This window comes from Mya arenaria, chromosome 12 (assembly GCF_026914265.1).
Source record: "Mya arenaria isolate MELC-2E11 chromosome 12, ASM2691426v1".
NCBI lineage: Eukaryota > Metazoa > Mollusca > Bivalvia > Myida > Myidae > Mya > Mya arenaria.
In genome coordinates, this window is record NC_069133.1 from 62,540,966 (window position 1) to 62,556,641 (window position 15,676).

Genomic DNA, 15,676 nt, shown 5'->3' on the forward strand with positions numbered 1-15,676 from the left:
TACACTGCTGTTCGCAGTTCCACAGGGTTCTTGTGCTGGACCGGTGGTCTTTATCCTGTATATTTCGGCTCTTAATATAGTAGTGCAGAAATATCCAGGTGATCTGTATTGATAAGCTGACGGCCACAAAATTGCATTAAAAATTCAAGTGGGAAATTTTCAAAATAAGAAAAACTACACTGGCCAGAATTATTTTCAAGGTTCGAGTGCTGGTTTTCCGTGCATGCAATGGTACAGCCCCATTGTATTTGAGGGAAACGTTAATACCTTTTCGAGGAAGATACAGACTTAGATCACATAAGGACACTCAATTTACTATTCCAATGCGACGAACCAAATTAGCTGACAGATCAATCGTTGTCATTGGTTCAAAATGGTGGAATTATCTACGTACATGAAGTTATCGAAACATAATATCTGAAGCCACTTTTAGATCAAAATTGAAAACCTATCTGTTTAGTCAGTTTTATGCGCACTGATAGTTTAGATGTGGACAGATTTATTTCTAAGTGTTTTCTGTAATTTTGAAGAGCAAAAGAATATTTTATCATTTTTGCGCTATATAAATTCTATGTATTTGTATATGAATGTCATGTAATACAAAGCATAATACCAAATCATTCAATGAGAACAAATTCATATTGATCCCTTTTTTTGTTAAACCAGGTAACATTTGGGACTTATCTTCTACAACAACAAATAAAACATGGTAGAAAAATGGGAGAAATGGTGTGTATTTGTTCTTTTGGAATAATGTTCCTAACATAATGTAAAATTTAAAACGGAAAAAAAACTAACTCATAAAAAGTGTTTACCTTTGTGACTCATTAGATTGAAATATACTCAAGCAATACGCAATTAAGTGGAAAACAGAAAACAAACACAAGAACTTGTATGCAATTTTAATGCATTAATGTTATAAAAACGGTATAGTAAAACTGCACAACTTTATACCACAAAGCAAAATGCACATATTTTAACACTCCTAGAAACAATAATAATCAAATGTAGGAATGATTTTTATAGTTTCAGTCATAATGTACATGCTAATAATTTCATGTAGGGTATTCACAACAGGAATATATATACATATATTCATCAATGCTGGAAATATTGAGCTGTTATTGGTTAAGATACAGTGTATAGAATATAGTTCATTAACATCAATATAAAATCTCTTAATAGTATTTTCTTTGAAAACCATATTCTGCTCAAATCAGCAACTAAGAGATGACATAAATGCTGTTTTACCTTTTTCAGAAAATTAATATGAGTGAGGTAGAAGGTTTTATGTTATATAAAATGTTATATAATTTAGAATTTTTACTTAAAAAATCAGAGAATCTAAATGGAGCTTTTCCTAAGTACCACCTGGGCAATTGTTTCATGGTCTAAAATGAGTACTGTTAGGATTAACTTCTATATGCAATTGTATATTGCAATTAAAAAGTCTTATAAGTAGTGAAAAGTAAAATAAAACAAAATATTCAAAGACAAAAGCTTTTTTTACTTTCAAATTTCTACTGAAGTGCATCAATTTTGACTATATTATGAATGAACACCAATCTACTTCCCAAAAATGTAGTAGACAAAAAATATAACAATATAATTTCATATTTGATTAACAATACCTGTAGAGATATGTCTGGTTAACATCGTTTATAACAAACCAAACAGCCTACCTATAGAACTAATTTAAACTTTCACGCTGTACACATACCTGTTTGAGGTGGACGCACCTGCACATGAAGTGTTTCGTAACCTGTCTTCCATTTAAAACATCACACTACAAGGCACTGTAGATTGTTAACATTTCTGACAGTTTAATAATCATAAATTAAAACCTCGTGAAATATCAAACGAGAGAAGTTTGCTGCTAATCAAATAATTGGTTCTTGAATGCTAAACCTTGTGAAATTGGTTAACCCGCTTCCACTAAAAAATACTTCCCAAAAGCAACGAACACAATATGACAAATCCAAGTTGTCCAAAATACTTCTAAAGTCTTCAAACTTTATTTGGATTAAAATCCATAAAACTTCAGCAACCTTTTTAATGATTAAATTGCACATTTATAAATATATACCGGTTATTATATAGCACCGGCGTTAACAATAAAAACATAATTAATAGGATGACCAGCAATGATAGAAACATAGCTTTCATATCGAGTTAAATAAGCAAATTGTTTAAATCTGAACTAAAATGCTGACCATGACATATGATTTACAGTTTAAGATTTCATTTTTTTTATTTTCTATTTCTAAAGCAAAACTAGTAGACGATGTAAGAGATGAGTCTTTTGTCCTATCATACTTTAATTTAGATCATGGTCAACTTAAACATGCAAATTCACCATACATACTGTAACATTCATGGTCTGATGCCTATATGCACCTATTCTCTCATTCTCTATTGATCAATATTTGGAAGACAAATTCAATGTTGCACCCAGAATAAATTTATCTGCAATAATATGTTGATTTTTTTTGGAAAATAACATTTGGCCTTCTTGTGATGCGACAAAACTAATTGAATATAAGGGAGAGTGTCCTACAAAGGCATCTGACTGTGAATGCATTAAGTATAATTACTACTAATTCTGCATACATATACATGTACCCCATTGATTAATATCTAAATATAAGTAGATTATAAGTGACTGAAATAACAGTATTAAGCACTAATAGAAAGCTGGTGACAAAGCATGGTTATGTTCACATGTGCAACAGTATATAAACATCACATTCAAATGGTGCAAAAGAAGATAAAATGTTAATAAAAACCAACAAATAAACAACATCATAACAAAATTTAATGGTAAAATATCAAAAATTTTGGGTAAAAAAATCTAATTTATAACAATGAGTTTATAAGTCACAAACATAACAGGAGCTGCGTAGATTAAGAAAAAAAATGTAATCAACAACGCAACAAATCCTCAATATACTAGACACAATGAACACAGACTCGAACAATCAAACTTCATGTTAATTTATCTTAAATTTTCTTGAATTAAAAACAGTTAACTTTTTATAACTATTTGATTAATTACAAAAATATAAACTGTACAAATAAGAGCACTTTATTTAAATCATTTTATCACAGACATTCATTGGTGGTGTGAACAGCTTACACATGCAATTCTGTTTATCATTCTTTTTCTTAAGTTTCTTAATCTTTGCATAAGTCTCAAGGCTATAGAGTATAATAACTTAAGCAAACTTTTAGCAAGAGATGGACAACCCCCCTCCTCCCACCCTCTGACAAATCTCCCTCCCCAATAATGTTTGCATAATCAGCTACAATGTATAATCCCCCTGTATGCTATTCAACTTTTCTTAACCATTTTCAAGTGGTTTAAACCATATATATATCGCATAAGTTGTATAATGTTTTATTTAATTACGATTTAAAACAATTTTACCACAAATTTATGCTTCTACATTATGTAAGTTTTGGTGAGGAGGATTTCGTCAAGGTTATTTTGTCTGCCTATGCAAAATTTGGTAGGGAGGTTTTTGTCCAGGGGGGATTTTGTCCGTCTCCTGTTCTTTATCCAATACACCACTATAGTTTACACCACAAATCGGTCAACAGTCCCTCTTGAACTCTCGCTACCAGATCCATTGTTATTGTTCAAAGGGGGTCTCATTATTTCCACAGCCAGAATGAGGCCGGTGGATTCAGAGGGAACAACGCCGGGTAAAACGGGGGATGCTTCCTGTCGTACTGGGGCTTTGCACATGGGGCAGCTGTTTTTGTGACGTAACCACTCTAGCAGACAACTGAAATGGGACAAAGCTTAACTTTATGATAAAACGTCATATGCTGCAATTAAGAAATTGAATGATATGCAGAAAGAAACCATAAGTGCCCATTTGAAAACTGATGAAATGTTATGTACAAGAGGGCCAGGATGGCCCTATATTGCTCACCTGATTGGACACAGGGTTCTTAAGTTATTGATTGGACAACTACTGGAAGCCGAGTGTCCATATGGCACAGGTGAAACTATAATACATCTGTTTTTTTAAATGGGCGTACCAAAAATGAAAATATGTATTGGTTTCTAAGGGCCAGCTCTTACATCACATAGTTCTTGTGAATAAATTCATGAAGTTTGAAGTAACTAATTAAAAAAAATGTAATAATAATTAACAACTATGTTGCTCAAAGGTTCAACTAAGAAACATTTCTGTGAAAATATTTTAACATTGGACCAAAAATTTCTGTAGAAAAGATTTTCAAAGGTTTCCATATAGACATATTTTGAAAAGTAGCCCCTGGCAGCCATGTGTTTATGAATCACAATAGGGTAAATTATTTGTTACGGGGTCACCTAAAAATAATTTCTCTGACATTGTTTTGAAATTCGGTCAATGGTTTTATTTTGTTCAAAGTTTTTCCTTTTATTGCCATGGCAACCAGAGTTTTGCCTGGAACCACTTGCATTGAAGGATTCTGGTTGTGAACCACCCATGGGACATTTCTGTGAAGTTTGGTTGAAATTGTCCCAGAGGTTTAGGGGGAGAAGTTGTTTGAAGGAAAATGTTGACAACAAAAGAATGGACAGGCGGACTACAGACGACAGACAATCACCCTATCATAGTAGCTCAGACTTAGTACTTTGTGCTCTGGTGAGCTAAAAACTGAAAGGAATTGAAATGAGCAATGAAAATAGGAAAAAAAAAACAAGGGGAGGAAGTTCTCTATCGAATTCCATCCAGAGGTTTCATAGAAATATTTAAGATGATATTTTTTTTAAGTAAATCATAGTGATATAGGACATAACCTAAAAGTTTGCAAAAATGGTCTTGTACTGGCAATGTTATCATCATTGAATTCCTTTACATCATTTCCTATTTAGGCTTTGTATAAGGGGTCATGACTTTGCCAGAAGAGTCCAAGAGTTAAAGGTTCTGATATGTGTACAACTTCACATTGTTATCTAAAAATGTTCAAAGGATCAATCAATTCCTTTAGGTAGTTTCTGACCCAGAGCTTCAATTCTTACCAGGTAAACAACTTCCCATTGCCATCTTTCAATATTCATTTAATTCCTTCAAGTAGTTCCAAGTTCTACACACAACAAAAATGTTTCAAGAAAATGAAGGTAAAAAGAATAATGACAGAAATGGCAGTACCGGTATGTCTTCCTTTGTCGAAGGGGAAACATTATTGAGAACATAAATGTAAATACTTACACAGAGTGGAAAACATGGTGACATGTACACACAGCTATCTTCTCTTTGGTTGAAAATTCATCCAAACACACAGGACAAGTCTGCAAAATATGAAAATATGTTAAAACACACAGGTTTTAGGATTAGAATATGTTTAAACATATTTGACAGGTCTGCCTACTTAGAATATGTTTTAAAATACTTGACAGGAATACAGAATTAAAACATGTTTAAAGATAGTTGACAGGTCTGCCTACTTAGAACATGTTTTAAAATACTTGACAGGACTACAGGATTAGAACATGTTTAAAGATAGTTGACAGGTCTGCCTGCATAGAGCATGTTTTAATATACTTGACAGGTCTAATGGATTAGAACATGTTTAAACATACTTGACAGGTCTGCCTGCATAGAGCATGTTTTAATATACTTGACAGGTCTAATGGTTTAGAACATGTTTAAACATACTTGACAGGTCTGCCTGCATAGAGCATGTTTTAATATACTTGACAGGTCTAATGGATTAGAACATGTTTAAACATACTTGACAGGTCTGCCTGCATAGAGCATGTTTTAATATACTTGACAGGTCTACAGGATTAGAACATGTTTAACTAGAGCTATCACGAAAACAAACGCTCCAGATGGAAAATGGCAATGAAATATTAAGAAATCCCACCTTAAAATGACAATACTCTGGATAGAGGCATGGTTCATGTACACTGCCCTTCATCTCATTGTGCTTTATCATTATATGAAGTAAATCAAAATTCTATCCAATAGTTTTCAAGTTATGCTCCAAACAATATAAAGGTAATGAAGGGCAATAACTCTGTAAATGACAAAAATAGAGCTATGGTTCTTCTTTACTGCACTTTTTCTCTTAATGATTTACCACTGTTTACAGTTGATGTTAACAATGTTATGAACTTCAATGAACTTCTGAACAATTAACCCAATGTATTTTTTCACAAAAAAATAAGGATGCAAATGAATATTTGATGGAACATTTGGTATTCGAAAGTCAAAATTGATATTGGTTGTTTTTGTTTTTGTTGTACAATGAATAAAAAAATAAACCATTTGCCGGCTGCTGACTTGTTGTGTATAAAGTACTTTTGTCTAATTTTAACAATGATTGGTACCTAATGCCAGAAAGCGTTAACGGGATGAAATACACTGCATGCGCGTCATATGTCAATATAGAACCTATCAACTGGTACTATTGTACAATAACTGGTAATAAGACAAGTGACTTTCAGCTAGTATAAATGATTTTCATATACATTTAAATTACCATGCCAATTAATCGATGTCATGATATAACATACTGAAGATCAGTTCTTCTTCATTCCTTGTGAATATCTGCTCTCGAAACATTCTAAGATTTACTAACAAGATTCATATTTCTTAACATTGTTGAAGGTGCAATTATACATCTATGGAGAGAGCAAACAAACACTAACAGATGATCCCGTAAACATTCAAGAGCTTGACTATTACCTGTGTAATAAGCGTTATTAGAAATTCCATGTGTCTGTTTTTAGACCCATGCGTGGGTAACATAATTCAACATACAATGATTAGGAAATCGAGGTTTATAGCAAATAGTATTAGTTTACTACAACTTCTAAAAGATTCATTATGGTTATCGAATATTCAATTGAAAAAAATCCTGAGTATTCGAATATCAATCTTGCCATTCATTTGCATCCCTACAAAAGATTGATTAACAGCATATCTTGTGACAATTTATTTGATTTAATGCAAACTTACATCATTTCTAAGACTCTTTTTACTGGGTGAGAACTCCATCTGAAGGATTAAACAGAAACATTCATGCATGTAACTTGTATAACAAGCCTGGTTCAACATGATTTATTTATGAAATACAAGTTCATAAAATATATCCATGTAAAATAAAACATCACTAAAATACAGTAGTTTATTTTTTGTTTTCCTAAACAATGATATAAGCAGATGGGCTGCACTAAGCTTATACCAAGTTTAATTGTTCAGTAATGCAAAAATGAACAATACCCAATACTTTATGAAAACATTAAATAAATTCTGAGAAAAAAGCAGGAGCTGTCACAGTCACAGCACGCTCCACTATTCCGCTGTTATTAAATTTAATGATTGCAAACTTTTGGCGAAACATGCTAGATAACTGTAAAATTAGATTAATTGTAAAACCTTAACCAAAACTGCTAAGTTAAATAATTTTGCTTAATATTCAAATTGGTATTATCTAACTTCATTATTTAAGTAGGTTGGATATCTAATGCAATACATGATGTATATGCTGAGATAATAACTTTAAAGGGACTGTACACCAGATTGGCACCAAAAAACGTTTTTTCTGTAACGGATCTCAGAACAATTATTTAATAAAATAGTTTACTCTTTGATATCATAATTGTAAACAAAAAACCAAAATGTAAAATAAAAATCGAGTCGGAGACCGGGTTCGAACCGGGGTTGCCCAAATTGCAGTCCAGTGTAGTATCTACTGTGCTACGAAGGCTTTCTCTCTACGGTTGGCATATTTCAGCTATATACCTAACTTGGTAATATCACGTGATAACATCGACTAGCCAATCACGCATAAGGAATGAATTCTACTGGTAGACATACCTAGTAAAAAAAAAATAATGGAAAAATACCAAAAAACTGTGAAAAATAAATTAATTGTAAACTACGTGGTACTTCAGTTAGTAAGTTTCAATGCATTGTACACATCGATACCAAGTTTAAGTCAGTTTTCTACAATTTTCTCTTTTTTTCGCTATTTCATCATACGGAGTACAGCCCCTTTAAGGTGTTTACATGCAAACCTTAACCAAGGTTTGACGCCAACAGCCACGCTATGTTAAGGAGTATAGCTCTCCTTAATTTTCAAAAAGTTGAGCTATCAAGTCCAAACAACATTCATTTTTTTAGTATCTTATCTGTAGGTCATCTCTTTTATTATGCTAATACATGTACTGAAATTACAGGTACAAGTGCCATTTAACACCTGTTCATTAAAAGGTCATACCCGTTTGTACCCTCTTTCCTTCCTTGCATCTCTTTTTAACCTGTAACAGATAAGCGAAGTTAGGGAGGATTTATAAAATTAACCATATTGAATTTTCAACCAGAAAATTGAGATATCAAAGTTTATTACAAAGTATTTTGCACTTGTACTAATGAAATGGATTGATTTTATAAAATATGTGTTCTAGCAATAAACTGACATTGTGTGTCCTCGGAAATGAGTGCCATTATTGTCTTTAAGATATTTAGTGTTTAACAACCACAAGGTATATGTAGATGTTTAGGCCCATTCTGCTTGTTGGGTTGGAGGTTTGAGCAATAATCTCTGGCAAAATGATCTAATACCGGAACTAGAGCCTAAAAGTGCACAAGTTTTCATGTTTTTTCATCACAGTACTGTATGCCAGCCATTAGTGTGTACTACCTAAAAAGCCTTAAATGTTAGATATGCACAATAATTGCAACAATCATACTTCCACATGTAGCAACAGAAGATACAGCTGAGCAGGAGGGTGAAGACACCAATACCCAACAAGGGCAGAGAGACAGACCCTGGTACATCCATGCTAGCCCATTCTGCAAATACAAGGCAACAGTTATTACTGATGAAGAGTAACATTTCAATTTCCATATTACTGAGGCAATCAGATAGATCATTCTTAAGTACTGACAGGATGTCCACCTTTTTTGCAAACACCAATTCAGGGGCGGATCCAAGAATTGATGTTGGAACTTAGGATCAACCTTTTGACATGGGCCCCTCCACTATAACTGAAAATTATTTGATTTAAAATGTTTGCAGGTGGGTTAAGGGAACTCCCTCGAAGAATATTATCAATTCTAATCGGAAATGGTGCATTTAAAGCAAGCTTAGTACTTTTTTTCTCTGATATCAACATAAAATCCTAAATCCACTTAACCCAACTGATAAGCATGACTGGCAAATATGGGGAGGAGTGTAGTGTGTTTTGGCAGCACGGTTAGCTGAGTAATTTAGACTGCAGTGTTCATCTTATCTGGCAATAAAGGATTGATTCTGATCTTTTGTGCGTTTATACAGCATGAAAGCTCTGCCGCAATTTTGCAAATCCATGAGGAATTACACTAGCACTTCTTGGAAATTTTGCATTTTTTAAAATCCATTAAGCGCGCTTGCATTTCTTAGAAAATTTGAAAAAAACGTGGCTGAGTGTTTATAATTTTTTTTTTTTTTTATATTTTCATTTTACCCTTTTCATTACATTTGGGTTGAAATACTTTTCAGGTTCATCAAAGAAATCATCAAGATTTTTTAATTTGTATTTACATATCTATGACACTGGCCGGCTTTCTTGCGAAAATCCACTAACAGGGGTCAAGGATGGTTGACTGTTTCATGTAAAATGAACGCAAACTTTATTGTACAGAAAATCAAGTGCAATGTACCTTTTATGCGAACAAATATCTTCATACTTTCAAAAATAGCACATAGCTATATTATCGCTATATTATACAGCACCCAAAAGGTAGCATCAGCCACCATAGTTGGCAGTAAACTTACATGTATAGGATATTCAATACTTGGCATGCACAGATTACGAATGACGCAACCAAAACAGTTGACAAGAGAAGGGGAAGTCATCTCTGTCCTATTTTTGTATGGTGAAAACATGTATTTGCATATTGATGAATTTGATGAAAGGCAGTTAGAAATGTTTGTGCCATGGTAAAGATAAATCATTTTTGGATTGGTTTTTTGTTTGCATACATGTATGTGTGTTTTTGTGCAGGATTGAGTGTTCAAGAACTATGATCTTGGAGGGGCTTGTTTCTTTGTAGCTACTTGTTTAGATAGATACTAAGATAGTCTTCCGTCCAGGCTTTTTTTAAATGATGTTTAGTCCAGGCGCAGTTTTATATTGCATATTAAGATTAATTTGTGGGCAATGAATTTTTTCATGCTCCACACATTTATTTTCAATTACATTCAATTTTAAAAATTCGAAATTAGGAGGTGGTTCACTTAGGGGGTGGTTCACTTAGTCCTGCACCCGACAGAGTAATGTTGGCTTATAAACTGATGAATTATAAAAGGACATCACAGTGAAATTGGACAGAATGATATCTTAACACTTGCAATCAAACAGGTTTCCATACATGACACTGTCGCATTGAATTTTGTGTTGCAAAAAGATCTGCTTTCTAATTACATAAAAGTAAATTACCTCAATTAGCTGTTCTACGTCGTTGTTTATATGTTCTAATTTTACGACTTATGACTGACAGGAGAGTTATTTCCCGTACGCCAACCGTACCCGTACAGAAATGTTGCGGTGGCATGTAATAGTGCAAGTACATATGTTCTAACGATTGCATTACGCCTGGGAGTAGGATTTGTTATTGGTCCCAGATTACACGAATGATTGAATTATTAATATTTCTTCCTTATCAACATTTTTTGGCATATTCCATGTTCTGCTGTCTTTGGTTGTAAAATGGAAGTAGGCTGAATCCATGGATTTTCCCCGGTCCACCTCAACTACAGTGGTTAAATTTATTTACTAGTAATCAATGTATTTGGGATAAAATAATTAAATGGAAACTGTAATAAATGTAACAAAAACGTTTTAAGTTATGGGTTGTTGCTATCTTGAATGAAAGTATAATGTGAATAAAAAAATGTTTTTTATGTTAATGTAGAGGTAACGAAAACGGAATATTGAGGTACATGTACCGATGGAGGAATCTAAGGAACACGTGTATCGGGACATGCCTCTTTCTTGAATGTACGGGTAACGAGGAAGGAATCTAAGGCCCATTGGTTAAGGCATGTCTGTCTATTGAATCTAGATGTATCAAGGAAGAAATCTAAGAACCGCCTCTATCTTGAATCTAGAGGTAACGTGGAAGAAATCTAAGAACCACAGGTATAGACATGTCTCTATCTTGAATCTAGACGCAACGAGGAAGGAATCTAAGGACCACTGGTATAGACATGTCTCTATCTTGAATCTAGACGCAACGAGGAAGGCATCTAAGAATCATAGGCATGATATTTTCTATCTTGAATCTAGAGGTAACGTGGAAGAAATCTAAGAACCACGGGTATAGACATGTCTCTATCTTGAATCTACATGTAGAAGCAACGTGGAAGAAATCTAAGAACCACGGGTATAGACATGTCTTTATCTTGAATCTAGAGGTAACGAGGAAGGAATCTAACAACCACAGGTATAGGCATGTCTCTATCTTGAATCTAGACGCAACGTCTTACGAGGAAGGAATCTAAGAATCACAGGCATTACTATTTTTCTATCTTGAATCTAGAAGTAACGAGGAAGGAATCTAAGAACCACGGGTATAGACATGTCTCTATCTTGAATCTAGACGCAACGAGGAAGGAATCTAATAACCACAGGTATAGGCATGTCTCTATCTTGAATCTAGACGCAACGGCTTACGAGGAAGGAATCTAAGAATCACAGGCATGAATATTTTTCTATCTTGAATCTAGAGGTAACGTGGAAGAAATCTAAGAACCACGGGTATAGACATGTCTCTATCTTGAATCTAGACGCAACGAGGAAGGAACCTAAGAACCACGGGTATAGACATGTCTCTACCTTGAATCTAGACGCAACGAGGAAGGAATCTAAGAACCACAGGTATAGGCATGTCTCAATCTTGAATCTAGATGCAACGTCTTACGAGGAAGGAATCTAAAAACCACGGGTATAGACATGTCTCAATCTTGAATCTAGACGCAACGAGGAAGGAATCTAAGAACCACAGGTATAGGCATGTCTCAATCTTGAATCTAGACGCAACGAGGAAGGAATCTAAGAATCACAGGCATGAATATTTTTCTATCTTGAATCTAGACCCAACGAGGAAGGAATCTAAGAACCACAGGTATAGGCATGTCTCAATCTTGAATCTAGACGCAACGAGGAAGGAATCTAAGAATCACAGGCATGAATATTTTTCTATCTTGAATCTAGAGGTAACGTGGAAGAAATCTAAGAATCACGGGTATAGACATGTCTTTATCTTGAATCTAGACGCAACGAGGAAGGAATCTAAGAACCACAGGTATAGGCATGTCTCAATCTTGAATCTAGACGCAACGTCTTACGAGGAAGGAATCTAAGAACCACAGGCATGAATATTTTTCTATCTTGAATCTTGAGGTAACGTGGAAGGAATCTAAGAACCACAGGTATCTATAGGCATGTCTCTATCTTGAATCTAGACGCAACGAGGAAGGAATCTAAGGACCACTGGTATAGACATGTCTCTATCTTTAATATAGACGCAACGAGGAAGGCATCTAAGAACCACGGATATAGACATGTCTCTATCTTGAATCTAGACATGTCTCTATCTTAAATCTTGACGTAACGAGGAAGGAATCTAAGAACCACGGGTATAGACATGTCTTTATCTTGAATCTAGACGCAAAGTCTTACGAGGAAGGAATCTAAGAATCACAGGCATGAATATTTTTCTATCTTTAATCTAGAGGTATTGAAGAAGGAATCTAATGAACACAGGCATAAACATTTCTCTATTTTGAATGTAGAGGATAGGAGGAAGGAGTCTAAGGACGAAGGGCATAGACATGCCTCTAGCTTGAATCTAGAGGTTAAAAATAAGGAGGGAATCTAAAGACTACGGGTAAAGACATTATCTACCTTGAATCTAGATACAACAAGGAAAAATCTTAGAACAAATCTAGAATATGGATGTAACGAGGGGAATCTAAGGATCAATCTAGAGGTAACGAGGAAGAAATCTATAAGGACCAATCTGGAAATTTAGAGGTAACGAGGAGGGAATCTTAGGATCAGGGGCGTTACCATACCTTCAATTGAGAAGTACTGAGAATGGAACCTGAGAACAAAAGTCATTGGGGTGCCTCTCTCTGCAATTGAGGTAACGGGAATGGACTCGAAGGACCAAATGCACGGACATAGTGCTGTTTATATGACAGGTAGTCAGAATGAAATCAATATGGATATGGATATGCTGTTGTCTTGAATTGAGAGGTTATGACCAAGGTCAAGGACATTCATCCATTTGAATTGAGATTTAATTCCAATGGAACTACTCTCACTAACATGCTGTTTCTTTGAACGGAAAGGTAATGACCAAGGTCACATATATGTCATTGTTTTAAACGGAAGAATAATGTGAATGAAGTCTAACGACAAAGGTCATGGCTACTGTTTTAAACGAAGAGGTAATTGGAATGAATATTTGAGCGAAGGGTACCAACCTGTCAATTTGAAGCAAAAATACCCAGATATGTTTATTGACTGTCAGCGGAAAGGGCATGACGATGGGGCTGAACTGAAGGCAAAGGTAATTTGAGTGGAATAATTGCGCCAAGGGCATGACTCTTTGTATGGCAATGCCACCTTTTGCGAACAACCCTTCACAATTCCAAGTTTTTAATAAATCACTAGTTGCCCTTCTTATACTTAAATTGAACACAAGTACAGTTCTTAAATTCAACATAAGTAAATAATCTTAACCTCAAAATGAATCTATTTTCTGCATAGCTTAATACACTGAAAACTAATGAATACACGGGGAATAATACAAAATTCATTTCAACAATCGTCCCAATAAAAGAAAGATTTTATTTGAATATTGTAACATTTACCTTAAGTTTTCACTGAACAGGTCATACAGTAACACCAACATTTACCAATGATATCGGTTGACCAATCTGTAACAATAAATCCACACCGGTTTGACCTTGACCATGATACGTACTTGGTAGGTTGCCCTTGACACGTAATTGATCCATATTGATTTTGAGATCAGTTTATCGAAGGTCAAGGTCAAGGTCAACACTCATAAGAATTTGAAAACTTTTTTAGCATAATAACTCAAGAACGGTTTGATGTAGGAAAATGACACTTCGGTGGTAAGTTGTCATTGACCAGTCGATGACCACTATTCTTTTTAGGTCAGTAGGTCAACGGTCACTGTCAATTTTCTTAGTCCTTTTTTGCCCCCTCAATAACTCGAGAACGGTCTGACATACTGTAGGATCATGATATTTAAGTGGTATGTCATCCTTGACCAGTAAAAGGTCCTATTGTCTTTAGTCAAGGCCGACTGTCTAACGGTCTTACGAAAACTTTATCCACTCACAGACTTAAGAATGGTATTACCTATTACCAAGAAACTTCAATAGATGCCATTGGCCAGAAGATTATTCCAAATGGTTTTGTAAATATTTTGACATCTAGTTCTTAAGTCTGTGGAAAGCGTGAAGCTTATAATTCTTGGCGTAATGTTATGTGGAGACCTTCATGGCTACCCATTTCTATTTTAATTAAGATTTTCTTAAATGCCGGCACTTTGTATCACATGAAATATATATGTGCACGGAGTAGAATTCACTCTTTTTGCAGCTATCTGTTTGTAGTGCTTTTTAACAGTACATATTTCATTATTTTAATAAGTATGAATAGTGATGACAAAATGACTATCTATCTGATATTGGCCATTGGAACAGATAAGACTCCAAAATAAAGGACAAGACAACAATGTACACTATTTTATTTTAAACACTTTAATGGGTATGAACATTAGTTGTAAAAGCCATAAGCCATATAACAAGGGTGGGACTAAATACATGCAAATGCAGACTGTTATAAATGCCCATGTCTGTAAACTCCATTACTGTGTGTAACACCTTTTAAAAACCACAATACATTTAACAAAGAATTCTTTGGCTTCAAAAAATAAATGTATATTGTAAAACAAATAAATAATTAAACACTTCTTTAATAACTAACTTAAAAAATAAGTTTGTTTAACAATTCTTTTAAATAAAATGTAACTCTGGCATTAAATAGGTTTAAATTAAAGCTGAAAAAATAATATGTGAAAGTCTCCTCCATCGTACACATTAAAACTAATGTTATGTCAAGTCTCAACAATTCCTCTCTGTACACACGGCCCATTACTTCCTTGCAGTAAAGAAGGCCATAAAAAGTTTTGAATCATCACAGACTGAATATCGGAATCCTCTGTCCGCACATGTACCTCGTTGTTAAACACTCGCGAGTCATACACGATCAGAAACGGTGGTGTCTGTACACTCAAGGTCCATGCTGAATGAACACAATTTGTGATGTATGATACGAGCCCCTCGCATTCCTTGAGACATGGATAGTCATACAGAGTGGCGAATATTTGGGAGCTCACCTCCTGAATAATACCAGAAAATACATCAGTAATGCAAATCTATGAGATAATGTATATATATTTTTATACTTGAATAATTTAAAATCTAACAACCAATTTTGCAAAGCTTTTTGAAACATGTTTATATGTTTATGGTATATAGTGTGATAATTATGCACGTAACAGTTTTGCATTCCAATAATACCTTGATATATTTTCTTTATAAACACAGTCAAGACACAATAATTAGTTCATGTATTTTAAGG

The 15,676-nt window shown here is 34.3% G+C and overlaps 2 protein-coding genes across 8 annotated transcripts in view; both read right to left on the minus strand.

The window, feature by feature from the left end:
* Nucleotides 1-890: 890 nt before the first annotated feature.
* LOC128211912 (RING finger protein 122-like) lies at nucleotides 891-10,502 on the minus strand. Its single transcript, XM_052917037.1, has 6 exons — nucleotides 10,430-10,502; nucleotides 8,699-8,801; nucleotides 8,227-8,266; nucleotides 6,963-7,001; nucleotides 5,208-5,287; nucleotides 891-3,788 (listed from the first exon to the last, which is right to left on the minus strand). Exons 2-6 carry the CDS (start codon nucleotides 8,788-8,790, stop codon nucleotides 3,578-3,580), a joined length of 462 nt encoding a protein of 153 aa, XP_052772997.1. The 5' UTR covers nucleotides 8,791-8,801; nucleotides 10,430-10,502; the 3' UTR covers nucleotides 891-3,577.
* A 4,264-nt stretch (nucleotides 10,503-14,766) lies between these two features.
* Nucleotides 14,767-15,676, minus strand: part of LOC128211927 (uncharacterized) — a 28,762-nt gene continuing 27,852 nt past the window's right edge. For all 7 annotated transcript variants that reach the window (XM_052917071.1, XM_052917072.1, XM_052917074.1 and 4 more), the window contains one exon: nucleotides 14,767-15,434. In XM_052917071.1, coding sequence (XP_052773031.1) covers nucleotides 15,150-15,434 — 285 coding nt within the window. In that variant the 3' untranslated portion in view covers nucleotides 14,767-15,149. The remainder of the gene's footprint in view (nucleotides 15,435-15,676) is intronic.